Below are 26,538 nucleotides of genomic sequence, written 5' to 3'. Positions count from 1 at the left end.
GAAAGCAGGAGAACACCCCCGATTTGTTAGAGTGCTCAGGCACTTGTGATTCTGTGTAGTTATTTGTCTCTCAGGCTTTGAGATGAGAGCAGTTAATTTAACAAAGGGAGAGAGGGACACAGAAAAATGTTCCCTGTAAGAAAATCGTCTGCAAGTTAAATCACATAAGAACTGAGTGGAGTTCCTGGGTGCCCTGCCTTGAGGGGTGGTTGTCTTTGGGGCACGATGAAAGATGGAGAGAGAAAAACACATGTCTCAATTCTTACAGTCGGGCAGGAAGCTTTTGGGTTGGGCAGTGGCTGCCAGTGCTTTGAGGAGGATCCTGTAGTTACTGTACTCCGGCTATGCTCTTGTAGTTATATCACAGCTGAGACGGCATCAGAAACCAGCCCCTCTTTTAGCAGCTGTCTGCAAGAAATCTGTATTGAGAAAATGGCATTGGGGATTGTATCTTGCTGCAAAACTGAGGCCATTGGATTTGACTTGTTCACTGGCCACCTTTCTGCAGCATGGAGGCAGGAATATAAACCACCAACAAATGACAATATCATCATAAGCAATGTGTGTTTCTCTTTCCTTTCTGGCAAATAAGCCCTTCTCATTTCAGCAAGGAGTAGCTTCCTTGGGAAACCCATGGGCAAACATCTCATGGTAAGTGAACAGGGACTTACATAAACGCAGATAAACGTCCTGGAGTCGTGAGACTCCACGTGTGCCTTGAGGCATTTCCTGGCCTCTGAATTCAGCCAAGTGTCTGAGCTCCTGTACAGGTCTAAATAATAAAACACACAAGTTCACTGTGATGTGCCCAGAATTTTAAGGCTACGGCCCTTGGCCAGCTCTTGTATCAATTGCTTCCATCAGGGCTGTAATCCAGGAAACTGCAAGCATGAACTAGTTGGTTGATTGAAGTCTGTGGTTTGGTGCCTTCCTGGGTAAAGCCACTGGAGAAAGGGAGGCTGTCACGTTATCTGCGTTCATCCCTTTCACGTGCGCTGCTGGGAGCGCAAACAGCAAAAGCACACCAGCAGATACCACAGGCTCTGCGAGAAGATCGTGTTCGACGGGGAGCTTTAACAACGTGTTCAGGTGTCTAAGGAGGTAACAATGAAATGGTTGAAAATGCCCACTTTTTCCTCTGTTGTTCTGGAAGAAAAGGAAAACTCACTTTGCAAAATGTACATTTCCTTCAATAAAGCCATTCTTTGGCATCCCTGTGTTTGGCAGAAAGTTGTTATCCGTCATGCCATTGAGTGAGCGTTTTGCAGAGTTGTGTGAGATCAGCAGTGGAAAAAGCCTGTGAAAGCTGCCCGGGTGTCTGAGACACAGGCCTCCAATAGAGGTGTCCTGCCATGCCGTATGTCCGCAGGAAGGAGCGCCGGGACCGTGTGCTGTGGCTCTGTCCTGCTGCAGGGCTGATGAGCGAGCAGGCGTCCTCTGTTACGTGGTCTGTGCTCTCTGTGGCCCGACTGGTCCTGGCCCCAGCATCCAGAACCCTCCCTGCCCCTATTTTAAAGCCAAATACGCAGTGACACAAGGATGAGGAGTGAGCAAACCGTTGTGTGCCCTGCCCTGGGCTTCCCCCCACTGAACAAAATGACATTTTCCTGTGGTGGAAATCTCTCTGAAGGCGCCTGGGTGAGGGTCTGATCAGTGGGAATTTTTTCCGGTTGGCTGGAGCAGGGTCAGACTCCAGGTGTGCTCGGTGAAGCTCCATGCCCATGTGCAGAGGGCAGAGCTCACCTTCTCAGGGTGGCCGTGCTAACAGCAGCCTTAGGAAGGGAAGGAAAGAGATGCTTTACAGACCTGGCTCCAAAGGAGAACTGAGTCATTTGTCAAGGCTGACGCTCGCTCGCAGAGCTGGTTGCCTGAGGCTAACATGGCATGCAGACAGGAGACGTAAAAATATATCTATCTATATGCACACACAGAGGAGAGAAAAGTAACAGCTCAAAACATGTGACTGGAATTAAAATTAAAAAAAGAATTCCCAATTAAAGCCATGTGTGTTGGAGGATGTAACTGCTCCTGAAAGGCTTGTAGAGGCTGTTTGTGTAGCACAAATGCAACCACTCCATAATGCCCTGGATTAAAACAGTCAGGCTTCTCCATCACACTAAATCCGTATGGAAGCAGTGTTGTTCCTGCGTGTCAGCAGCTTCCACAGCTCGCCACTTGTATGGGTTAAGGTAAGGAGCTGTCTTGTCACCTGTCTTGTCCTCCCTGTCACTGCTGCCTGTGCTCCTGAAGCGTGTTTCTCCACGCAGCCTGCTGTTGTGCCATGTCTTTCTTTCACTGCTAAATGATGATGTCTCTATGCAGGAACAGAATTTTTTTTTTTCTGAAGATATGCATTATTCAGTAGTCAGGATAAATGAACTCCCTTGATTTGGGCATGTGTATAACCCCGATGCTGTATCTTCCCTTCTTTCACCAGTCTAGGGGAGGAGGGGAGCAGTGAATTCTTTTCAGTGCTACAGAGCAGCCTGTGCTCTGTATAAAGCCATTGCAATACCTCTGAGGTTCAACAAGGAGCTAACCTAAACCTAAAATAGGTCTGTGGAGAGATCTCCGCTATCCATTCGTGCTTGTTTTGTCTCCTTAACTGCATATTTCCATCAGGCAGGTAATAGGTGTTATACATTAAACTTTCCTTTCTACATGTGCAGTAACAAATACTTGCCACGCCAAGGAGGACTGCAGCAGCAGGGAAGGTGAGGGTGAGAAAGAAATATAGAGGGTGGAGGAAAGAAAAAAAGGAATTGGAAGTTAAAGTCATGAAGGACGTGGCCTTAGGAAGCTTGATTTGGAGAGGGTGTCGTGTCCCCTTTCCAAAGGATATTTGGTTCTGTCCCTAACCCAGCAGGGATGGCTATAGGTGCGGTACAGCGGTGGGGCTGGCTGCTGCTTTTTACAGTGCTATGTACCAGGCAGAACATCTGGTAAGGTGAGGATGGATCTGCTCCTGCTGTCAGCTGGACCACAAGCCTCATCTGGTGTCCCAGGGATGGCAGCGTGTCTGCTGTGGCATAGCAGTAGCTGTTGTGTCAGATTGGGGGGAGAAATGCTGAGGTTTGGAGGGAGTCTAGGATATTTTGCTGGAGTTGGATGTGCTGCAGGCCTCTACCCTACTTTGTGCGGAAAACAGAGGAGGCTTTTTGGCATAGAAAAGCTTAACAATCTGATGCTTCACCCTTTTTTACCCCTTACCAAAACCTCAATTCCAAGAAACCTATAAAAGAACATAATTTTGTTACTTTTTTCATAATAAGCTTTGCAATTAGCTTAAAAAGCAAATCATTTTATGGATTAACTCACGATTTTGTGATAGCAATGAGAAAACTATTAGGGACAGTATTCGTGTTCTTGCTGTATCTAGGAAGACTTTCTAAGAAACATGATGTTTATACAAATTCCTCCTATGGAAGGACAGGACCAGAGTCCATTTCACAGATGCAAAGATGTACCATGCTTTGACCTATATGGCAAACTCATAGTGATATATGCTTGCCTGTTATTTACGCACATGATTGAATACCACAGTGTCGGAGCAAAACCTGATGTGATGCTGTGTCGGGGAGGAGCGGGGACTTGCCTCCGTGCACTCAATTTATACAGACGTTCAGTGCAGTGGTGCCAAGTGTTTCCAGGGTAGATGTTATTTGTGGAGCTATACTAGGACAGAAGCGCTAAAAATTTGGGAAAATGCGGTGGAGGACTAAGCCACGCTATCCTTTGGAAGACGTGAAACCAGCTTGCAGGGTGCTGGAGCTCCAGGGTTCCCCGCAGAGGCAGCAGACACCCGCCACAGACTGTGCTGCACAGTGCTAGACAGTGGGTCTGTTCTCCTCGGATTAGCAAAGCAGAGCGTAATTCTCACCTTACACGCGAGCTGCGTCGCTCTGAGGCGATGACCTGGCCTTCTGGGAATCCTGCCACACTCTGATTTATAGGCTTGCAGATTAATCTGATGGCACACGTACATTTTTCCATAGTGCCACGAAGAACCCAAAAGAGCTTTTGCTGCCGTTCTGCTGAGTCTGGGTTTGCGCGGAGGAGCTGCAAAAACTGCGTCTAGAGATGCTAAGGACCGCTGGTTGATGTCTGAGCTCTTGGGAAGCCTTTGTTTCCTGATTTTTTTCAGACAGATGTTAAACATTATCTTTACAAAATCCAGAGGGGTGCTCTGTGGCTGTGCAACAGCCAGGGAGAATAGCAGTGTCCTGCGTCTGAGCTCTTGCCTTGTTTGCCAAGGCAGCCTTTTAAATGCATGCGTGCGTCTGGGCTGATTTCTGATTTTTAGCACCCCTGAAAGTTTCAGGGAGAGCATGACAATGCTTCTAACAGCCCTCAGAGCGTAAGACAGCTGCAGAAAAATAATGTAGAATGGGTGTAACCTGCTCTGCTACAGCTTTTCCAATGAAAATCTCTCCTAGCGTCTGGTGTTGCTTCCAGCCTGGATGTGAGCTCTGCCCACCTGCTTTTTTGTGACCTCGGAGAACCACCATGTCTGTCTGCCCTTGTGGCTTTCCCTGGTTTGGGCACAGAGGACTGTAATCACCGAGGGACGATCTATCGTGAGCTCTTGCTGGCGTGCTCTGGCTTGATGTCGCCCTGTTTACTGGCTTTACCAAGCAGAAGTTTGTAAAAGGAGTTGCTGCTTGATTGGATTTGCTGGACTTGATCACTTGGTTCCTGCCAATTGCTTTTCTATGAGTTCTGCAGAAAGTAAAGGAGGGCCAAGTTCATGCTGTTTCCATCACTAAGATCACATCCAAATGCCTTGCAAGTGTGAGTGTTGGTGCAAAGCATCCTGAGCAGTCTCTTGGCGAGTTGTGATTGCTCAGCATCTCCCTGGCTCGAAGCCTGGATGGCCCAGGAGCATGACATCTGGGGTGTGTGTTTTCAGATAAATCCCAAAGGCCCCTCTCACTCTTGGACTGAAATACTTGGCTTGGGGCTGAAGGGAAGCAGATCAGACAGGAAGGGAACGGAACCAAATTTGCTGTAGGTTGCTGAGGAGTCAGTGGAAAAACCATGGTGTGAACTTTGTCATCGTTGCCTTTTACCCTGCATTATGATGACGGTCCATTTGCTGTGCCCTGAGCATGGATCAGGGGTTTGCGTGGGTACGTGGGTAGGAGAGGCAGCGTGCAGGGAGTGCGTGCAGCCTCTCTGCTGGCACTGGGCAGGAGCAGGGGAGGGTTGGGATGAGGCCGTGTGTGCAGAGGGGGCAAGGGGCTGGGTGCCTGGGACAGGCAGAGGCATCTTCCTTTGTCTGGACAGGTTAACCGTAATACAGTCCTTGGTGTTGTCTAGACTGTGCAGCATCTTTTCAATATGCAGTTTTTTTCCTGCTGCAAGTCTAAGCTCCAAGGCAGGAGCAATTGGCAGGTTGAGAGAGGAAGAAGGGAGGGCTGCAGTTGGGGAGGTTTCCAGGCAGCTTGACCTGAGAAAAGACTTGGGCCGGTGGCCTCTGCGTTTCTGGGAAAACAAGAGTTGACTTTAGGAAAGTAGTCTGGGTGTGCAGGAAGGGAAATCTCATAAGGCCCCTCAGCCTGTGCGATTGCGCAGCACAACTGAAACAATTGTGCTGGGTGGTGTTTGTGGTGCTGAGCTTGACCCTGCAGGGGCGGGGGGGTGGCAGGATCCTGGGGCAGAAACTGGGGGGAGGCTGTGCTGCCTTGCAGTCAAAGCGGTCTCATAGCTTCAGTCTTAGGCTGCACGCTCGCTGTGTCTAACCTGAGCTGGCACCGCTGTGTTGTAGCTCCTCTGTGGTCCATGAGGACTCGTCCCCATCTCTGATGGAGGACAGGAGGGGCCGGGCAGTGGCCTCTCATTCTGGGCAGGCAGCTGGGCAGGGGGCTGGGGCTGCCCCCGTGGGAGCTGGCTGCTGAGCCCCTGCTGTGTGTCTGTGGGAGGCAGGTGTGGGGCAGTTGTAGAGAAGAGGTATCTGAGTCTGGACTTCTCTCGTCTCATTTACAGTGCTTCTGAATTTGGAAAGATAATACCCCAAACCAGAATCCAGCCATTTTCCGTAACAGGTTTGGCATGAATGAGCCTCTGTATTTTGGTGGGTAACAGAAATTGAATAGCATAAATAAAATGGGTAATGAATAAATTGGTTGTTTTCATTGTATAGCTGTTGATAAACTGACTATTTGTTTTTCTAATGTATATTGTAATTGTAACCCAATGTATTTTGTAGCAGGAAGAGAATGCTGCTTTAAATCACAGCATATATTTTAGTGAGAGGATGTGTTGACCTAGTTGCCAAAGTAATGTTATAATGAAAAGCCATTCAGACTGCATGTCCTCTCTTGCCCTCTGGTTTCTGGAAGTGACTGAAGGAAATAGCACTTCACTTCTGGTGAAATCATCCCAAGAGTGTTGTTTTATTGCAGTGTGATGGATTAGTTTCACTGAAGGCACTAGGATTGTACAAGAAGGCAAAATGCCCTTGGAAAACTCAGGAAGTTTCTCTGATTGTACTGAAATCACAGAGTTCATTTCAAGTATCCTCAGTGACAAAATCTGAATGCCTAAAAAATCATCCTGATGCAGGGACTGGCTTGCTTGCTACTCTGCGTGGCAGATTTCCGATGTTAGAGCTGTTACCTTTGACTGTGGTCTGCAGTTAAGGGTCTACTGACAGCACAGATTGAGCATCCTCCTTTGTGCCTCTTGGGAAGGAAAGAGCATCCTCAGATGAGAGCATCACTAGTCCACTAGCATTTGGCAAGCTAGTGCTGTTGACCTCTACACTTACCTTCCTTTAGCTCAAATGGCAGGTGGTGGTGGTTGGATTTATACCCCTGCAAAGAGATTATGTTCCAGGCTCTTTGGAAGGTTTCCTTCTCACTCTTCTTGAAAGTGGTTTCTCCTGCACAGTCCCTCTTCTGAGGCATCTTGATCAGTTCATATGTTTGGTGGATTTATTTTTTTTTTATTCAGGAGTCAGAACATGTTTTTATGAATTAATTTTCTGATTAGCATCTCCTTAATCATGATTTCCTTAAACTTGGAAAGCATTTGCATCTTATAATTTAAGTGCTTTGAAACTGGGCATCAAGTGAACTGTTAACCAGGATGAGATGAAATTCACATTTGCACCTTAATCCCATGTGAGCTTTCTCAAATGCTGAAAGTTAATTACATCCCATCATGATCCTTTGATATTTGAGTAATTTTGGAGCACAAAGGCTTAAATTTGTGCTCGTTGCCTTTTAGAGGTTTCACTCCTCAGATGACACAGAAAAAATTCATTGTGTTCTCTGTTCTTGCTATGGATTAAGCTGTATTTGTGGGAAGGATTTGGTACGTGGATTCAAGATAATTATTACCAGTGTATAATTTATCGAGAGTCTAATCCTTCCAGGTGCAGAATGGGTTTCTAGAGGTCATGAGTATCTTAAGCTCCTGGAGTTGGGGGCATGTCTTTGGGCAGGGTTAGATCTTCAGTGATTGTTTGGCATCATGTTGAGCTGGTGGCACGAGCTGTGTGAGCATCCTTGCCTGGGTGGAAAATGCTGTACCTCATCCCCAACAGAGCAGCTCTAGTTTGAGCAGTTCACTTGGTGCTTGCAAGGGAGGACGTGGCAGAGGTGCTGGGAGCCAGGGCTCCTGGTTCCTTTCCATTCTCTACAGCTGATTCACTGTGGGCAAGTTATGTCTTGCTGTATCTTAGCTTCCTTTTTGCAAAATGGGGTAATAGCTGCCCTCACACCTTTGCAAAATATTTTGCGGTCCTTAGGTTGAAAAGTTGCTATGCGTACCAGTTCAGCATCGTAAGTTGCTTCACAAAATGCTGCTAAAGCAACAAATAATTCCCGTCTGCCTTCAGTTCTTGCTGTCCCCATGGATCAAAACCACAGGGATAGTCATTCCGCTTGGCCCTCGGTCCAGCGGAGAGTTGTGTGCAGCCACAGGGCAGTTGTGTGAGCAGGGGAGCGCTGGATGACTTTTGCATTGCAAGCAGGCAATGGGGAGTTTGAATTTGAATTTCTGACAATGACGCAGCTTGTTGGAGACACTATGAATTGAAATGGGGACTAATTCAGCTCTGCTAATAAGAGGGTAAATGCAACTAAATACAGCTGTCTTCCTCACTGTCATTTGGTATTTATTAGCAAATATGCAGTGGAATTGAATCCCTTGTAAGTACTCTGCAGCTAATGGTAGATAGCAATTAACTGAAATGACTACTATTGAGCACTGATGCTACCATCAGCGAGTGGAAGAGGAAATCTGGAGCCAGCGCACAGACCTAGCGGCTTCCAGAACTCCCTGTAGTTTTCCCCTCTGGATTTTCTGCTTCATGCCCTTATCAAAAGACTGCAGTGAAAATTGCTTCATCTTGGTACTCCCTGGAGCTCCAGCTTGAACAAACACTTCTCAAGCAGCAGTAAGTGTGTGTGTATATATTATATTATTTTCAGTTCGGGGGTCACTGAAAGGACTCACTGCAATACTACTACTAGTGAAAGTGTGTCAAGTGGAAACCTTTTCCCCTCCAGATGTGCTGGTGGCACAGAGCTGCCTCTGCAACACCTCATGTGCTTCAGGAGATGTGAAGGAAACCAGCCCAGCCACTTGGAATGAATTCAGAAGTTGGGAAGAACTGGGTGCAGCATTCAGTGTTTCATCTTTGGCCTTTCCTCTCCAAACAAAAGAAGAGGTTCTGTTTTCTTCCCCTCACTAATAAGGTGACATGTAGGTCAAAGTGCCCCAGAGGTTCTGCCCTCCGTTGACTGGAGGGAAACCAGCTTCTGTGTGCTGGTTTCAAACTACCAAAAGTAATTTGCGTCAAGCTTATTTCGTGTATATCTTGATTTGTTTGTCGCCCTTCCTTGCCAGCCTGTGTTTGATATGGTGCCGTGTGGGGAAACTGCTTGTCAGGAGAGGATTAGCGCTTGGGTTGTGACGTGGGTGGGAAGCGAGGGGCTGTGCTGTGAGGAGAGCTGTTGGCAGGGTGGAGAGGCATTGCTGGCCGTATTGCCCAAGAACTGGTCTTGGGAGCGAGCTAATTGAGTATTTTCATTAGTGCCCTCCCTGCAAAACAGAGCAGGTTGCTAATGGGTGTGTTGACGATACAGAGATGGGAGCAGTGCAGGGGAGGATGAGTATTGAATAGGAGGAACTGAATGATTGATAGGTCTGGTGTCATGGCAATGTGATGATATTTAATGGTATGAAGTTGCAAGCACGTGTACTTAAGAGCTAGTAATGAGATTTTCTTCTCGGAGATGGGAACTCATGATTTGGGAGCAAGTGAGAGGGAGAGAGGCAGCTGTGTATATGCTGATGATATGACGACATGAGTTCCCAGCCTGTTGTGAGGAAAGCATCTCAGCCTGTTGTGAGGAAAGCATCTCAGCCTGTTGTGAGGAAAGCATCGCTTGATGAGGAGCGAGGACCCTGCCTGAGGCAGAGTAGCCAGAGAGAAACTATCTGAATTTAATCTCATTGTGAGAGTGCCCCAGGCAGAGAAGAGCAGTCTAGTCTGGCTTGCAGAGCTGACCCAAGGCTGAACGGGTATAAATTCACCATGAATAAATTCGGGCTGTGCATCAGGAGGATCTGGGATAGCTTTCCTCTCGTAGGGAAGCCCGTGAAAATAGTCAGACCCTTTGTCAAGCACAGCGTGGGCTTTGGCGCAGGAGCAGCGTGAGCTGGTTCTGTGGGATGTGAGCCCCTCCGTCATGTCCTGTGCAGTGAAGGGGAACTGGCCCTGGGCAGTTCGAGCAGCCCCTACCTGGCTGTGTTACCTGGCGGGTCAGTCATCGGCTGCTTTTCAGGTACAGGAGCTGTGCGAAGGCTGGGAAAGGAAATTACTAAAGGGGAATAATTCCTAGCTTGATGACTTTCTTTGAGGATGTGCTGCCAGTTAATTATTTAAATGCATATTTAGTTAGTTAAGCCAGTGAATATACATTTACACTGAACACCTGATAAACTTGATCCCTTTTTGATTGAAAAAAATGTTTAATTGCCGCTGTCATCAGTGCTCTGAAATTACATTCATTTTTGTATAAAATGCAATCAGATTGCAACTAAGATGCTAAAATCTGTTGCCTCATTAATTCATACCAATAGATACAGTAATGATGTTTTTTACTACTGTTGGTGGTTTTGGTGGGTTTTTTCCTGCCTTGTCTCCTGTCTAAAAGTTTGAGTTTTATTCTTGACTGTAGAACTACAGCAGCTCCGACTGGGAACGAGTTTTGCAATTACCCCCACTAATATGAATCAAATACCTATAAATATATATTATTTTTTTAAGGCAGTTTTACCTTCCAAGCAGGAAGAGGTTCTCTTGCCCTGTGAGATTTACAATATTTAAGGCAGCAGACAACTGGCTCCTAGCTCTGTCTTGTGACATGATTATTTTCTATGTAGCTTGATAGATTTGTTGTCAGCAGCAAGACAGTCGAAACAAATCAGCCCTGAACATGTGAGACAAGTTTAATTGCCGGATGCTGTATGGTCTCCTCTCTTTCCACCTGTCTGGAGCAGTTGCGGGGCTGAGATGCAGACCTGAGAGGTGGGATGTTGCTGTGTCCTACTCCAGCTTCTGTGGCTGTATCTCCTGGGCTGCAGGAGCTGCAGCAGCCCTGAGCTTCAGGTCAGCACATACCCGTGATCCTGCAGAATAGCTCTGGCTAAAGGCAGTCTGCACTGTTGTTTTCCAGCCTAGCAGGGGGAGGACAAGTGTGATGTTGTCTATGCGGTGTTATTTTCTTGGAAAATTTGGCAAGGGAGGTGCAAAGATTTGGGGGAGAGTAGGGTGTTGGGAGGTCTGACTAGCTCCAAGCTTCTGAACGTAAGTTATGCGTTGTGTTTCCCCTCTGGGGACCTGTGTCATCACCCAAGTCCTAATTATAGTGCTGTTTTGACAGCAGTCATGGTGATTATTGTTAATGGCACTGATAACACCTTGTGCTGTTTGCTTTGTTTCTTACTTGGCAGTGTTCTCCGCATCCCCAGTGCTCCTGGGACCCTCGCTGCCTTCTCCATATTGCTGTGTTGCTTGAAAACGTTTGATGCGTGAGAGTCCTTGTGTTTTGCCAGCACAGCTTCTGTAAGGAACATTCTTGCTCTTAAGGCAAGGCAGCCAAAAGGCAATCTGTGATGCAGATCATCGTTAGCTGCTGACAGTGATGGATGACCCTGGGAAATCTTATTGTTAAAGGCAATATCTGCTCTTCCTGTTCTTCTTGGCTCCTTCTGCCTTCAGTTATCCTTTAAGGAAGAAGTTAAGGAGGAGGGAAGGTGGCCCTGCCCTGCGCTGGATTTGGAAGAGGCTTTCTCATCCCTGTCACCGCACAGTGGAAGGTGACCCTTTTCAGCCTCGTGAATGTCAGAAGCAACATCCGTTCCTGGGTTTGAAATTCGCAGCTGTCGCTTTGACAGGGGCAGAGTGATCTGCCAGCGTTATGCCACTCATTCCTCTGGCAGAATGCTGTGCAGATTGCCTAACTCATTTGTGGCCAAACATTGGACTTATCTTTGGCCTCTTACTGCTTTAAAAAAAAATTGTTCTTTTTTGTTGTTGTTTCTTAAACACATATATTGTCCTTCTTGAAGTACCTTTTGCAAAAGGATCTCAAAGTGCTCTGGGAGCCACCTCCATTTTTGTTTTACAGCTGTGTACATGACCCAAGGTGTGGAGGAGCTGTGGGTCTTGCTTAGAGCTCCAGTTGGGAACTCATGCTGGGACTCTTTGCTGTACACACCAGCGCTGCTCTGATTTCTAGATTACAACTGGTGTCTTCAAAACTTTATTCTTACCTGCCCAGGCCGCTTGCGGTGCGCCTGGAGTCTGGGATGTGACTTCTGGCAATACGTGGAAATCCTGCCTATCTGGAGGAACGTGCAAATCTGTATGAATGGTTTGCGCTAATTCAAGGCAAGGCTTATGAACAGAGGCTACTTCAAGTGAGCATCCCTCCCTCCCTGTGTCTTTGCTCAAACCCACAGGTAGGGACATACCATGCTGTTAGCCAAAAATTGAGTGGTGGGGAAATTGCATTAACAAGCTCTAGCATCTTAGCTGTGGATGTAAGAAAAGCAGCTCATGTTCTGCAGCGTCTCTCTTCTGAACCACGCCATATGGCCAAGCCCAGCACCTTCAGCTTGTCATCAGTAATTTGCTGGCTCAGGAGGGACTGAATCTTCTTTTCTGGTATTAAGATGTGAATAGTAGGTGCTTGCTGAGGTGCTGCAGGCCCAGGCATGTTGCCTGTGTGTCAGCAGAGGAGAAATTTAATACCTGGGGGATAGAGGGCTGTGTCTTCTCAGATGGGGATGTTTTGGAGCCTATTTAAATTGACAGAGATGTGCTCTGTGGGATCTGCCTTCTCCTGCTTTTCCCTGGTCTGAGAACTGCTCAGATAATTTCTGGAACTTGCAAAGCTTCCTGGGTGGCAGATAGATGAGGCCTCTTTGGAGCCTGTCAACCTATTGTGTACTTCCTGCCCAAAGATGACCCTCTTTTGGAGAAACCCTGAACTCCTCACCCAACAAGGAGAGGTTTGTAGCAGCAGAAGTCCTTCTGCTCTCAGAGCAAAGAGGCATCAACAGAAATAGCTGATGTGACCACAGAGGCAAAGTGCTTTGGGAAGAGACCAATTCAGAAAGGAAGGAACTGCTTGCCTTTGACTCTGGCCATCTCATGGACTCTTCTAGGGCCCTCTTTCTTTGAGCAGCGCTGAAAATATGTGAATAATGAAGACACTCTCTTGTTTCTGGATTTCAGCTGTGAACTCGCCTATCTGGTACCTGAAACTAGCAGTGGACGAAGGATATTACATTTCTTAGAGGAAAGAGGACATTACTTTCTCTAGGTTTCTGGAAACAAAAGCAACGGTCCTTTCCCCTTCCCTTTCGAGGGCAGCATACGGAGAGAAAAAGAAATGTCCCAGATAAACAAAGTTCAAGATTCCAGCAACTTACTGGTAATGTTACCGAAGCAGATGGAGTGAAAACTGGCAAACAATGCATGTTGTATGGACAAGAAGATGCCATCAGCATCTTCAAAACTCCAGATCCTGCCTGTGAACTTAGACCCATCTGCAAAATTATTCCAAGTAGGCCTCAGCCACGCTGCTTCCTTCTGCCAGTGGGCTTGGAGCTCTGGGTCTGTGTTCAGAAAATGCGTAACCTGCAGAAGAAGGGATAGGGGAGGGCTCGGGCATGTACTGTGGGAGCAACTGGGACTGGAATTTGAGTCTGTCTTTATTCACTGTTTTCCCTTTCCTTTGCCAGTCTGTCAAGGTGGTTCAGGTTGGCTCACTTGAACAGTAGATTTCTATCTTCTGCCTAAATCACCCTTCTGGTCTTTTCTTACGGACAGTTGAGCTATGGCCTTTAGAAGCTGTTGTGTGTGTAGTGTTTTAGTGTGCTCGAGTTTGTTCATTGACCTTTAGTTGGTTCCTCTGTCCTTGGCATTGTGTTTCCGAGCACTTTTAAGCCTGTGGTGACTGAAGTGCATGTAAAACTGCTTCCTAGAACTAGCTCTGGCTGTGGGGCCCTGAGGAGGTGGGAAGGGCAGGTGAGCTTTAGAAGGGGGTTGTGTTTCTATTAATAATTGCCATCCTTGTCTGTTGTCCCTTCACATGGCAGCAAAGGCTTGGCAGAGCGTGTGATGCAGAGAAAACTGTTCCTCTCCCTTCCCCTTGTTTGCTTGGGTCCCAAACTGAGCAGTGATGTTAATTAGATAAGTCAGATACTCTGCAAAGCAGCCTGTTCAAGGACAAACAGATTTAATTAAAGGCTGTGTGCACTGGAAGGTCATGTCACCGCGTTGTGCCTGAATAGTTACTATGGGAACACCAGGAAAGCACCCAGAGAATGTGAGTGTGTGCAAGTGTGTGTATCAGAATGCAGGCCCTGAGGCACACGTTTCACTTCTGGTTATGTTTCCACCGGCAAATATGGCCTGAGTGAGATGCCACCCTTGGAGCGTGGAGTTGGGTTTTGTTGCTGTTGGATTTTCTGTGTTGCAAGGATGGGAATCTTCACTTCAAGCTATTCAAAACACACAAGAAGTTTGATCTGAGCTAGACTGCAGTGCCATGAATTAGGGAAATTGTCTCCAGCTCAGTTTTTGGACTGTTTACAGTTGGTGAGCTCAGTTTCTTAAAGAGAAACTGGATATTGGGAAGAGTTTTGTTTGTGTTGAAATTTGAACTGAATTTATTTTGAGATTTTCTTCTGTCTCTGCTGTCTTCCAACTAGAATCCAACGTTAATTCCTGTGATAATGGCTCATTCCTGCATTTCAGGTCCTCTCAAGATTCATCTCTGCTAAGCTCCCTGAATTTAATCTTGCTGATTTGATAAGGTGTTCCTTGTCTTTCTTCAGTCCCAAGCCTTCTTTCAGCTGTTTGAGATGTATCGGTAGAGGCTTGTCAATACCTGGTGATGACACTAGATAACCACTCTAGTGATCTGCAAACCACGGATGTGCCTTGGGACTGATGGGAGTTTTGTGTGATCCCCAATGGGTCCCTCTAATTCAACATGCTGTAGCAGAAGCTCATTCTTACTAATTTTTGTGTGGTCTAGCAAGAGAAGCAGTAGAGAGGAGCTAAACGTTTTTAGTTTTAACAGTCTTAATATTTTTATTTCCTATAACAAACAGAAGTTGAGACAGGGTCTGATGCTGCTCTGCACCACAAGCAGCCTTCTTGCGCAAGTAAAATAGCCACTCAAATGTGGGCTTTGCAATGAGCTTGAAATCAAATATTTCTGTGGGAGTTTGAGGTGGGAGCTCAAATGAGCTGCTTCACAATCCTGTTCTCCCTCGTTACTCAATGGTTTTGGGTATAAATGAACAGTAAGACATGAAAGGTCACAAATGTGTTTGGAGGGAGAGTCTGAAACCAGCTCTTTCGTGCTTTATTTTTTTATTATTTTTTTTTGGACAGTCCTTGTGGTCTGTCCAGCTTTGGAGGATGCCGTTGGGCTGCCAAGTGTTGGGGGTTTGCAGCCATATGGAGCCAACTCAGCAGGGAGATTGCCAGGCAAATAGGGTTGGATTTTAGACAGTTTATCCACTGCTCATAGAGGAACTGGCTTTGTTTCCTGGCAGCTGAGAAAATGCCGTTCTGCCTGTTTGTAGGAAAAAAATGTATCGGGCTTGGTATTTCGTACGTGCATCTCCCCGTGCCCCTTCACAGCAGAAGGAAGCAAGCGCTGGGTGCAGACTCGGGCAGAAGATACTGCAGCGCAGACCTGGAGCAGGAGCAGCGCTGCCCTGAAGTCAACGTGTATGGGACATGTGGGTGCACGGTGGCAGGTGGTGTCCTTGGGGAGAGAAGCCAGAGCAGCGCAGAGTGCCCTGGCTTGGCCAGCACGCTTCAGCCTTGGTCTGCAGAGACCCTGGTTGCAGGGGCTGGGACTTGGCTCGTCACAAGGGTGGCTTTGGGGCAGCATCTTCTGCGGCTCAGCAGGAAACTGCTGCAGGAGGCATCAGCTGTGGTGCTGCAGTGGCGATGAGTGAGTTGTTCTCTCAGTCTGGGTACCCCAGTCAAACTTCCTGCAAGTGCTCTTTGGCTCAGAACAGAATAGAAGCCACCTTTGGATATTTATTATCTTTTGTCTGACCCTTGCTTTTCTGACTCTGGACAAATGGGCTATGTTTTTTTTCTGAGCAGATGTCCACCTTTGACCTAGATAGTTTTGAGTTTTAAAAATAAATTAAGCAGAAATGAAAAAGCCAAAAAGAGCAAAGAGAAGCGTCTGAATAGAGGAGTAGGAACATGCTGTGCCCATCTGCGTCGTGAAGGGGCTGGCTTTGCAGCAGGCAAGACACTTCCAAATGTAAGCTTTCAAACGCGTGCTCTGTCCCTTCTGGGTACTGGAGGATACACATGCTCTAACAGGGACAGCTCTAACTTGCAGCGGACTTCGTGGAGCACTCAAAAGAGCACGTTTTCTGTCTCTTGAAGCAGCATCACTGCTGTCGCTTCTCTCTGCTGGCTTGCAGAGCACTCGCTGACAGCACAGCATGCACCGTTGCCAAAGGTGTTGAGAAATGCAGGGGAGGAACGCTAGCCTGGAGGCTAATGTGCAGTGCCTGTGGAAAAAGTGACAGCAGGGGAGTTAATGAAAAGCAGACACTGAGCACTGTGGAAGCTGCTCAGCCAAGAAATTCTGCACAGGCCAGGGTTTTCTCTGGTATCCAATAAAAATGTGTTATAATTTGGCTACCCTCTCTGTTACCCCGAGGAAAGTGTGGCTTCTGCGCTGTGCGCCACCTGGAAGAAAAACAGATGCTGTGTTACTCGTGCGATGCGAATGTGCATCTTGAGAGCCAGGAGCCCAGAGATTCCTACCAGGAACCCAGGGGCTGCCTGTGGCCACTTGCAGATGCAGTCTGTACATCTGCATGCTCCTGTGTCTCGTGCCTCGGAGGCTGGTTTCTCAGAGGGGCTGAGTGCCCACCATGTCCACTGAAAGCTGGCATCCACACTGCTGAGGCGTGCCAGCTGCGTGTCCCCAAGTTCTTCTCACCCAAACGGTGTTTGACCTGGGGCTGGTGCCTTGCTGCTTGAGGCTGAACGCAGAGAGGCGGCTGCTGCCTGGAGGGTGGCTCCTTCCAGGGTTTGGTGGTTTTTGTAGGTTTTTTTCTTGGTGCAATGTGTAATTAAAGATGTGCAAGGAAGGAAACTTTTTAACCATTGCATAGCAGTGTGGGTGCAGTGCAGACTAACTCCTAGAAATGATGGTCTTGTTTTTGGCAGAATGGAGGCATCTTGCCTGGAACTGGCCCTGGAAGGAGAACGCTTGTGCAAGGCTGGGGACTTCAAAGCTGGGGCAGCCTTCTTCGAAGCAGCTGTGCGAGTGGGGACAGAGGACCTGAAAACTCTCAGTGCCATCTACAGTCAGCTGGGCAATGCCTATTTCTACCTAAAGGAGTACTCCAAGGCCCTGGAGTACCATAAACATGACCTTACCCTGGCCAGGTAAGCATGGCAGCAGTACTTTGTCCTTATCCGCCACAACCTGTCAGGACTTGAGTGAAGGCAAGTTCTGTGGGGTCTGAACCCAGCAGCCTGAGGGAATCTGCCCTAGAAATAAGCATCTAAAACTAGCCCTGAGTCCCATGGGGTGACTGTACTGTGGAGAGCTTGGGAGGCAAGAAGAATGGGCCAGCCACCTTCAGAGCAGGGAGGTGGGGAAAGGGATGTGGATACGAGGATGGTGCTTGGGGCAAGAGCAGGGCAGTGTCCAGTTCTCCTATCCCCAGCTATTCATTAAGTACACCTGAAGTCATTAGAATAGTTCATCTGAGACAGCAAAAACCCCAAGAATCTGTCCTCAAAACTGGGAGAGCTTCTATGAAGCACTCCAGTCAGGCGTGTGTGCTGGGAACTGCTGGATGGGGTGTATGTACCATGCAGTGCTGCAGCTTGGCTCACTGCAGTTTGAATTCTGCCTCCAACAGTTGATGAATAAAAGTCTGAGAGCGCTTTAGCACCTCTCTTTGTTCCTCCTGTCATCTTGTAGAACCATTGGGGACCGCATTGGAGAAGCCAAGGCAAGTGGCAACCTTGGGAATACACTGAAAATACTTGGGCAGTTTGATGAAGCTGTTGTTTGTTGCCAGAGACACTTGGACATTTCTCAGGAGCAGGGAGACAAGGTAATTGATTCATAGCATCCAACAGGAATCATTTCCTAGCTTTAAAAATAATCTGCAGGTCAGTAACTGTGATATGAAGGTGGGCTTTGGAAGGAGGTGGAGTGTAAAGCTCTCCCTTCTGGCTGCATCACAGGTCTCGTGCTGCTGACAGTAACAGCTGCCATGACAGTGAAGATGGGGAAGGAAAATGTGGGCCTCCTGGCTTTGACCATCTCTGCCCAGCAATGGAAAGGTCCATATTGGGGTGTGAAGTGTAATACCTTGCTGCTTCTTGTTCTTCTTCCCTTTAGGTAGGTGAAGCCAGAGCACTCTATAATATAGGCAATGTTTACCATGCAAAGGGAAAGCACTTATCTTGGAACACGGCCCAAGACCCAGGCTACCTGCCTCAAGAAGTCAAGGAGACGCTACAGAAAGCTTCAGAATATTATGAGTAAGTATTCAAGCTTGGCCAGCACTTTCTCCTGCAGGGAACAGGGCTGGTCAGGTATTGGTGATTTGCTAAAATGCATGCAGGTACACTTTGAGCTTATCCTGCTCAGATCATAATCCGCATTTGTCTGCAGGTTAGCTGAGCTCTGAAAACCATTAGGCTGGTGATAGCTGCATGGGATACAAGACAACAATTTCTCCTGAGTCCTGTTGGAAGCATTTCTCGTAGGGAGGGATTTGTTTCCTGGGCCACTGAGGATGTTGGAGCTCTGGAAAATCTTTGTTGCAAAGAATGAGACTGTGAGCTTAGCATTGTTGAAAATCAGACCACTGAATGAGATTTTGCATGTTGTAATGAATTAGGAATAGTCCCCCGAGATGCTGAGTTATCATGGCAAATTAATCTTAAGGAAGGAGAGAGAGGGACTGCAAGCTTTTATAAATTAGAGCTAAATTCATCCTGGCGTTGTCTTAGTAAAACTCACTGTAGTTTGAAGTATCATCATGCAATTAAGTTCAATAGTCTGCTCCTTCTCAGACCTATCTGGAAGCTGAACTATTAGCTCTTGCAGCCCCTACTGCTCTCTGCTGGCCTTGATGAGAAGGATCCCTGTGTGTCTCCATTGCTGGGGCCATGAACAGAGACTCTCCTTCACCCAAGGGAAGAGGCTTTCGCTTGAAGTCCTCGTTGTCCTTCTTGTGGATCTGTAGTTTATCTTGCTTGTAACAGCCTTCCCTTTCCTAAATAGCTTGAGATCACTCTGATGTCCCATACAGGAAGGCTGTCACCAGACTTCTGGGCTAATGTTTTTCTCCTTGTACTTCAGAGTTTTGCTTCAATAATGCAGGTGTTTTTTCAGCAGCCCTTTTAAATGAAGAGAATGACAAGATCTTATATCTGTCTTCTCATATCTGAGGCTCTGATAGTGCCTATATGCAGCTCACCGTCCTTTTACTGAAGACTGGTGCATGTAGCATAGCCAGTGGGTGAATTTGTGCCAGCTGGGAGCTCTAAGCTTCCCTATGTGTGCTGGATGTGTAAAGTGTGGGGGGGGGAAAACAAGGTAAGGAAATTCTGGGAAGCTCCATGAGCAGAGCCCTGGCATGGGGCTGTGGATCTTGGCCCCCTCCCCAAGTGTGTCCCTGTCCTGCTGTAGGTAATCTCCTCTCTCCCATGGTCCTGGTTCTCCCCTGTACAGTGAGGTGGCCATTTCTTATTAACGTGGGATCCTATCAGACCATTGGTGTGTGAGCACTTGTGCAGTTCCTGCGCACAGCTGCAGGTTGGCCGAGGTCGAGAGCGCAACAGGGACTTCCACCACTGGATCTGCACGAGCTCCCAGAGTTGCATCTAGCATAGATCACCAGACTTTCACCTGCCAAGGGATACAAAGGACAGGCGGTTGGGTTGGGGAAGTGCCTTCTCCAGGATTAGCTCTCCTTTCTTTACAGTGCAAGTTTCTTTGCTGTGTCTCACCAGACACACTGTTCTGACTTCTTTCAGGAGGAACCTGTCCCTGGTGAAGGAGCTGGGGGACAGAGCTGCGCAGGGCCGTGCTTATGGCAACCTTGGCAACACTCAGTACTTACTTGGCAGCTTCAGTGAAGCGATAGCCTTCCACAAGGAGGTAGGAAATCACTGCGCCTTCTTCTTGGGGTCAGGGGCTGAGCCTGGCTGTTGGGGAGCAGCCTTTCTTGTACAGGGAGGCATTTGCCCTCAGCTGTTTTTCTCCCTCCTGTGTGCACCTCAGGGTCTGGCCCTGTTGTACTAACTCATGCGGAGCAACGTCTCACTCCAATCCACATCAGCAGCTACTGAGCAGCTTGTGGGAAGGGTGCTGTTGGCTTGGAAACCAAAGGTGATATCTAAGGGCAAATTACAGCTGGGCCTAGCAAGGCTTTTCTGCTCTTAATTTGTGTCGGTCTAGATTTTAATAAATGCAAGCCATGAATTTAATTAAGCTGCTGAAAGAGCTGTTGATCAGGAATAAGTGTTGCTTGTAGAACATAATAACTTTGTGTAAATCTTGCAGAGGGGTGAGGTGACACATTCCCTGCCCCAATTCAAATCCAATTTAGCTTCTAGTTCAGAGAAATATATCAGTTTCCTTGCAGTGGAAGGTGCTTGGCATCTTGGAAAGTCAGCCCTGTCATACCTCTTCTGGTTTTTAAATGCTGGAGTACAGCAGTCAGCAGTGCCTTGAGAGAAGGGGCTTGAAAAGGGGCAGGAAAACTCTGTACAGTATTTGGGACAAGGAGTAGGGTGCTGCAAAGTGGAGGGTGAGAGGTGGGGAAGCATGAGGAGAAGCAGGACTGAGGAGTGGGCAGGGGCAGAGGTCTGGGGAGCAGCTGCAGCGCAGATAGCGTGTGTTCATTCTGTGCCACAGCACCACACAAGGTGACAGCCTTGTTCCTGCATGTTAGTCTGCTGATCAACCACATCCCTTCACAGCCTCACCTACAGCTCTCCATTCCCCTCTTTGTTCAGCTGTTGAAGTATGTGCATAACTCCTTTTGTGCTGTAGCTGGAGAGGTGTGTATTGAGCAGGCTGGGCAGGAGTTAGAGGAGGATGCGACATTACTCCCACTTTTCCAAAGGTCCTTCCTAATCCTGAATTGCAAGAGGGAGAGATTTCCTGCTGCATCAAGCCCTGATAGGCACGTACACCACTACCTCGCTGGTAGCGGGAGCTTTGCAAACCAAGAAGTTAACCTCCCAGGAAAGTTGCTGTGTAACAGAAACCTGGTAATGGCCAGCCTGTACTCATTAATCTGTGTCTGCTGCAGCGCCTTGCTATTGCTAAGGAGTTTGGGGACAAGGCAGCCGAGCGGAGAGCGTACAGCAACCTGGGCAATGCGCACATCTTCCTCGGGAGGTTCGACATCTCTGCTGAGTACTACAAGTAAGTGCTAGGGGCTAAGGCAGACTTGGGGCAAATGTTCCCTGGAAATCCTGACCTGTTGCAGTGAATTCATAGGCTCAGGGGGACGTGGCGAGGGACCTGGAGGTCCATTGCATGCCTGGTGCTCAGCAGTGGCACGCTGTACAGCCACCTGACAGCCTGCAGGTGTAACAGGCATTGACTTCAATGCACATGCCAAAGCAGTGACTTTCCTGTCATCTTGCAGAGGTGTCCTGCAGTGACCAGGTCTCTTCATTTTCACCTGTTCCATGCAGGAAAACACTCCAGCTCTCCAGACAACTCAAAGACCAAGCAGTAGAAGCCCAGGCTTGCTACAGTCTTGGAAACACATACACACTGCTTCAAGACTATGAAAGAGCAATTGAGTACCATCTAAAGCACCTGGTGATAGCACAGGAGCTGGGAGACAGGTAAGGGACTGCCTCAGGAGATGGCGTTTCTGCTTTAGTGCGTTCAGAGCACCGACCTTTCCCTGTTTATTGTTCTCTACTGCTGAGGTTAAACAACAGTGACATGTATTCTTGAAAGTCTTTAGAAACGTCTCAGAACCTGGCCCTTAGTCCAGTCATCCATCAAAAATGTAACATGACTGACGCCTTTATCGTGTCATTCAAACCTGGAGATTTTGTCCTTAAAGCTATGTCTGTGTGGGCTGAGTGAGATTTCTAATAAGAGGTACTTCAAGAAAATGCATTGTTTTCAGCACTTTGCAATGTGGCTACTGCTGTTTTATCCCAGAAGACCCCCTCTAAAGCTTCCTCAAGTTCACAAAAATTCTATCTTCCTTAGAAACTGTGTGGGTAGCACATACATATGTACATGCCACTTCGTCCTGTTGCTCTGAATGATGCTGGAAACTTCCATGTAGAAATAAATGATGTTACACAGAGAATGTAGAGATGATATATTTTGCTTCTTGGCTTCATTCCTTCTTGTTTAGGAGGCTTGGACTCACTTTTTTTTTTTGAGAGAGAGGTTTTTCCTTCCTCCTGGATACGCTTTCTCTGATCCCGGAGCCACCTTGCAGCTGAAGTGACTTTGCAGTCACCTTGTTCAGTGTTAAATGCTGATGGCTCTTGGGAAGCTGGGTGTTCTCCACTAGATGGAGCAGAGACATTAAAATGGGAGCTCCGTGGCACTATCCGGGCAGTATCTGCGCAGCGAAGGTATAATCCCACCCAAGGGTGAATCATGCTGTGGGGGTGCAGGCCTGTGGGCTCCTGCATTTCTGGGAACACACCCTATGAGCAGAAGGTATTGAACAGGGTGACAAGAAAAATGTTTAAATGCTGATCAACCCGCCCAAACCTCTGAAAAGGGAGTTGCAGTCACGCTGAACCTCCCCCTGCGCCCCCATGTGCTTTTTTTATCCCATCACCCCCCACATCTGCTCGTTTGCAGAGCTGAGCAGGCTCTGATGAGCAGTAGGTCTCTGCCTGCTTCTGCAAACAGGTGCTGAAACCTGCTCCAGAGCCACCTGGGGATCTGGTGGGGGCTGGCTCAGCTTGGGGCTGGGGGTGAGGGCTGCCTGGGGCAGGTTTCACATTCGCCTGCTTTTTCTGGCTTCTGAAAACAAGAAGCAGCACCCTGGAGGCCTTGTGGAAATAGGTCAATATTTGGGTGGCTGTTGCATGCAGTTTCAGTCTGTGCATGCATCCTGGGTGACACAGCGCTGGTGTCTAGCAGGAGAGCGTTGCATGCCTGCAATGTTCTCTTCTTGCCCCAAGTTCTTGCTAATTTAGCTCTGGGCTGTTGTTGAACTAAAGGGTTGGATGTTACATGCCCTCTTGATGCATTGTGCATCTCTGGAGAGGAATCCTTGCTGAGCAAGGTGGAAGCTGGACAGGAGCTCTGGCTTGTGCTGTCAGGCTGGTGCTCACAAATGAAGCTGAACCATTCTGGGCTCTTGCTACACCGCTCAGCTTTTTGCCACTGTGAGTGCAGTCCCACTTCTGAGGCTGTTGCTCGTTCCCTGATCTTACTGACCTCAGCAAAAGACGAGTTTAATATGTATTTAATTTTCTTTTGCAGAACACTTCTGTAGGTGAGAACACAGCTAGGAGGCCTGGCTGTCAGTGCTCTCGAGGAGGCCCTGAAAGGGCTGCTGTGCTGCTGGGTTTTGCCCAGCATTTCTGTGGTTGACCGTTTCCTGTTTTGCAGGGTGGGAGAAGGAAGAGCCTGCTGGAGTCTCGGAAATGCCTATGTCTCTCTGGGGAACCATGAACAAGCCTTGCACTTTGCAAGGAAACATCTTGAAATCTCCCAAGAGGTAAGAGAAGCTGGTTCAGATCAGAGGGAATCAGCCATCCCTGTCGAGAGGAAGACTTTTATTTTATGCCAATAAGTTATATTAATGTAGTTCTTCTCTTGCTATGACTGCTCTGGAAAGCCCTTGTCTATGTGCTATTTCAATGGTCTCTTTAGGAACTGCAGGGCTTGGCTGGAAAATATTCTTGTTATGGGAGGCTCCCAGCCTTCCCCTTAATTACAGCTAGTACCTTTGCTGTATGTTCCTCTTAACCGATAGTCCTGGGTGAGAAAGGACCTGGGGACTAGTTATCTAGTCTGCTGGCCGAGGTGGTGTGCACCCTGGCGTGAAGGAACTCAGACACCTCTTGGTGTCCAGCTGCTCAGTAAGACCCCCTTTTCCTAAGCACAAGGCTGTGAGATTCTGACTGAGATGGACGTTGTGATTCTAGCTGTGGTCTGGCTCAATTTGCTGGCGAGTAGCAGGAGAAGACAAGGCCAGCTTCTACCTGACGGCTGGGTGCTCTAAGCCTGCTGCATTTTGTACCGCAACACAGTGTGACAAGTTATCTCCTTTCAGTGGAGCAGGCAGGAGGTCCCAGCTGTGACGTGGTAAGCTCCAGCATTGTCCCAATGCGATTGACTGACGCTGGACGAACACAGCCTGCAGTGAGCCCCGTACCGCTGCTGCGGCGTTTGGGATTCATGCGTGCAGCTACCCTGGTTTTCACAGATGTGCTTGCCCAGCTTGCTGCAGTTTTCCTGGTGCAAAAACATATGGTACTTTCTGGTGACTCAGAGAAAGCAAGAATGCCATTGTTTGGTCCTTCCAGTGTGTTATGAGGAAATCAGCCATGGCCTCTTTAGTCTTCCCCAGATGAAGAAATTGTCCTATTGAAGCACTAATTGAAATCACCATATGTAAGTGCTTTGTTATTCTCCTGCCTGTCTGTTAGGTTGGCTAAATCTTGGGTTAGGACTGACATACCAGCCTAATTATGTATTTAATTATACTTATCAGACACGCAGAAGAAATACTGTTCTTTGGCCCTGTGCATTTTAGGACAAATTAACTTTTCCAGCTTTAGTCTGCTAGGACTGCTGCGGTGTGGGGCCGGTTACTCAGAGCCCGGTGACGGCTCGGCAATGTGCGGTGCGGATGAGGGGTGAAGGAGGGCAGGAGCAGTGGTGGTTCTGGTGACTTCTGGGGTGGGGGGGGTTCACAGTGGTGTTCTCATTCTGGGGTGACGGCTGTGATTACAAAGCACGTCAGGAGTAGGTTACTCATGGTAGGTGGCTAATAAACTCCCCCACATTAATTATTGAGCAGTGCAGAGACTGTCCGTTTGTGAGGAGAGCCTGCATTAGCTCCTAGTAGCTACTGATTCTGTTCCAAAGTTGCTGCTTTATTTTAGCTTTGGGAACCAAGTGAGCTGCTTGTGCTGTTGTGGCAAGCACCAGCATTTTGCCCAGGACAAACCTACTGAAGTTAAACCTTTTCATGCTAATGTGTTCGGCTTGCTTCCCATCACTCTCTTCCCCTTCTACCCCAATATAAATCCGATGATGACATTTGAATCCAAATGAAATCTGCTCAAGGTAAGCATATTGGAAGCTGCTGCAGGGTGATCAGAGGTTACTGAAAAAATTCTTCTGAAACAGCTGGAGTGAAGGAGAAGGTTTTCCTAAAAACCTTGGAAGCTGTCCCAGCTCTCAGACACTGCTCTGGAGTACCTTTCCCATCTCTGTGTGGGGAAGGGGGCTCCTGGGAAACAGGACATCTGAGCTGACGGCAGAAAACAGAGCTTTGCTACGGTGTGTGTGCAGTAGGTCCTGCCAAGGATGGTTGTCCTGCCAGTGTGTTCCTCTGATGTTAATAGGGACGTGAACTGGAACGAGTGGAAGTCGGGGAAGCATTTAACAGAGCATCAAGGACTGAGACACCTAACCGGGACAGTAATTTATCTGGAGGTGATGCCAACAGCAAATCTCTTGTGACTGGCAGGGGACTTACGCCTTATGATAAGCCGTTGCATCTGCCTCCCTTTACTAGCGTTTGAGGCTTTGTCATAAATAACGTGGGGATTTCTGATTTTCTTCTAGGATGGCTCACATTGCAGTCTATCTTGCGGGACCACAAAAGAGCTGTTGTGAGGCATTTAATAGGGAGTCAGGCCTCTCCAAGGGAGCAGCCAAGGTCTTCCTCTGTAACGGAGGCTGCTCTTCCTCTGAAGATTAGAGACTGTTTGTTTCCGAGTGGCCTCTCTGTTTGCTAGTGATATGCAGCAGAGCAATTTTCTTGTTTTGTTAAACTTTGAGGAGGGCTGAGCAGCATGACCTATGACTCCCCATTTTAAGTAGCAGGAGCTGTTGGAAAGATCTCTTCCTGAACATGTAACATCAGCCCCCTCAGCCTTAGGCCAGCGAGAGACGGGAATTTGGAAACAATTGGACTCCAAAATACTTTTGGAGGCTTGTGTGGGTCGATCACTGCTAACAACTTAAAGCTGCGTGGACCTGAGCCAGGAGAGGAGCTTTCGGAGCACCCAAGCCCTGAGTGTGACAGTGCCCACGTGGCTGAGAGTAGTGTGGCTGCCTGGTGCTCAGTAGCTGTGGACATGCACTACAGGACGGACCAGATGTGCACGTTTACCTCTGTCTCAGTTCTGTAGCAGTGGCCGAGCTGTGTCCCCTCAGTTCCTTGTACCGAACTCTGCAGAGATGCATCTTGAGGTGCAGCCAGTGCATGGCACGCATGGACCATCACTGAGGAATAGCTTTGGAGAGTTGCTTTGGTGTTGAAAGCTGGGCTGCATGGTCTCGCAGGGTGTCTCCAAGTTTTTTTCTAGCTGGCTGCGTGTTTGCTTTGATATGGGACTGGCAAACCCTTCGTTAGGGGCTGTTTGCTTAGAGCACGTTGCCTTTTAACCACCTGCCCTGTTGGTTTTCACCCTGTAGATCGGGGACCGGAACGGTGAGCTGACAGCGCAGGTGAACATGGCCCAGCTCAAGTCAGCCCTCGGCTTGGGCCCCGGGGAGGAGGATGTGGGCATGGCTCACCACTATTCTGGCTATGAAGCACAAGGTGAGTGTCTGGGCTTTTGCTGGCACCGAAGGGCCTCGTGAAAGATGTGGTGTGGGGAGGGGGAGGTGTTTGCAAGTGGGTAACACGGGAGGAAATATGAATGCCAAAGCCAGATGAGGCTGTTGAGTGCCTTTACCAGAAAGGAGACCGTAGCGCGTTTGCTCTGTGCTTTCCATAAGCTGCAAGAGCAGGGAAGGATCC

The 26,538-nt window shown here is 48.1% G+C and overlaps 1 protein-coding gene across 1 annotated transcript in view; it reads left to right on the top strand.

Moving 5' to 3' along the window:
• The window catches only part of GPSM1 (G protein signaling modulator 1), an 82,468-nt gene that overhangs the window by 10,157 nt on the left and 45,773 nt on the right, over positions 1 to 26,538 (top strand). The window contains exons 2-9 of the mRNA XM_075772468.1: positions 16,748 to 16,969; positions 17,514 to 17,649; positions 17,940 to 18,082; positions 19,586 to 19,709; positions 20,869 to 20,984; positions 21,260 to 21,415; positions 23,166 to 23,274; positions 26,211 to 26,337. Of these exons, the coding sequence (XP_075628583.1) occupies positions 16,748 to 16,969; positions 17,514 to 17,649; positions 17,940 to 18,082; positions 19,586 to 19,709; positions 20,869 to 20,984; positions 21,260 to 21,415; positions 23,166 to 23,274; positions 26,211 to 26,337 (1,133 nt within the window). The remainder of the gene's footprint in view (positions 1 to 16,747; positions 16,970 to 17,513; positions 17,650 to 17,939; positions 18,083 to 19,585; positions 19,710 to 20,868; positions 20,985 to 21,259; positions 21,416 to 23,165; positions 23,275 to 26,210; positions 26,338 to 26,538) is intronic.

The sequence above is a fragment of the Balearica regulorum genome, chromosome 20 (genome assembly GCF_011004875.1).
Source record: "Balearica regulorum gibbericeps isolate bBalReg1 chromosome 20, bBalReg1.pri, whole genome shotgun sequence".
Lineage (NCBI taxonomy): Eukaryota > Metazoa > Chordata > Aves > Gruiformes > Gruidae > Balearica > Balearica regulorum.
The sequence above is the reverse complement of the archived record's forward strand: the minus strand, read 5'-3'. Positions and strand labels throughout refer to the sequence as shown.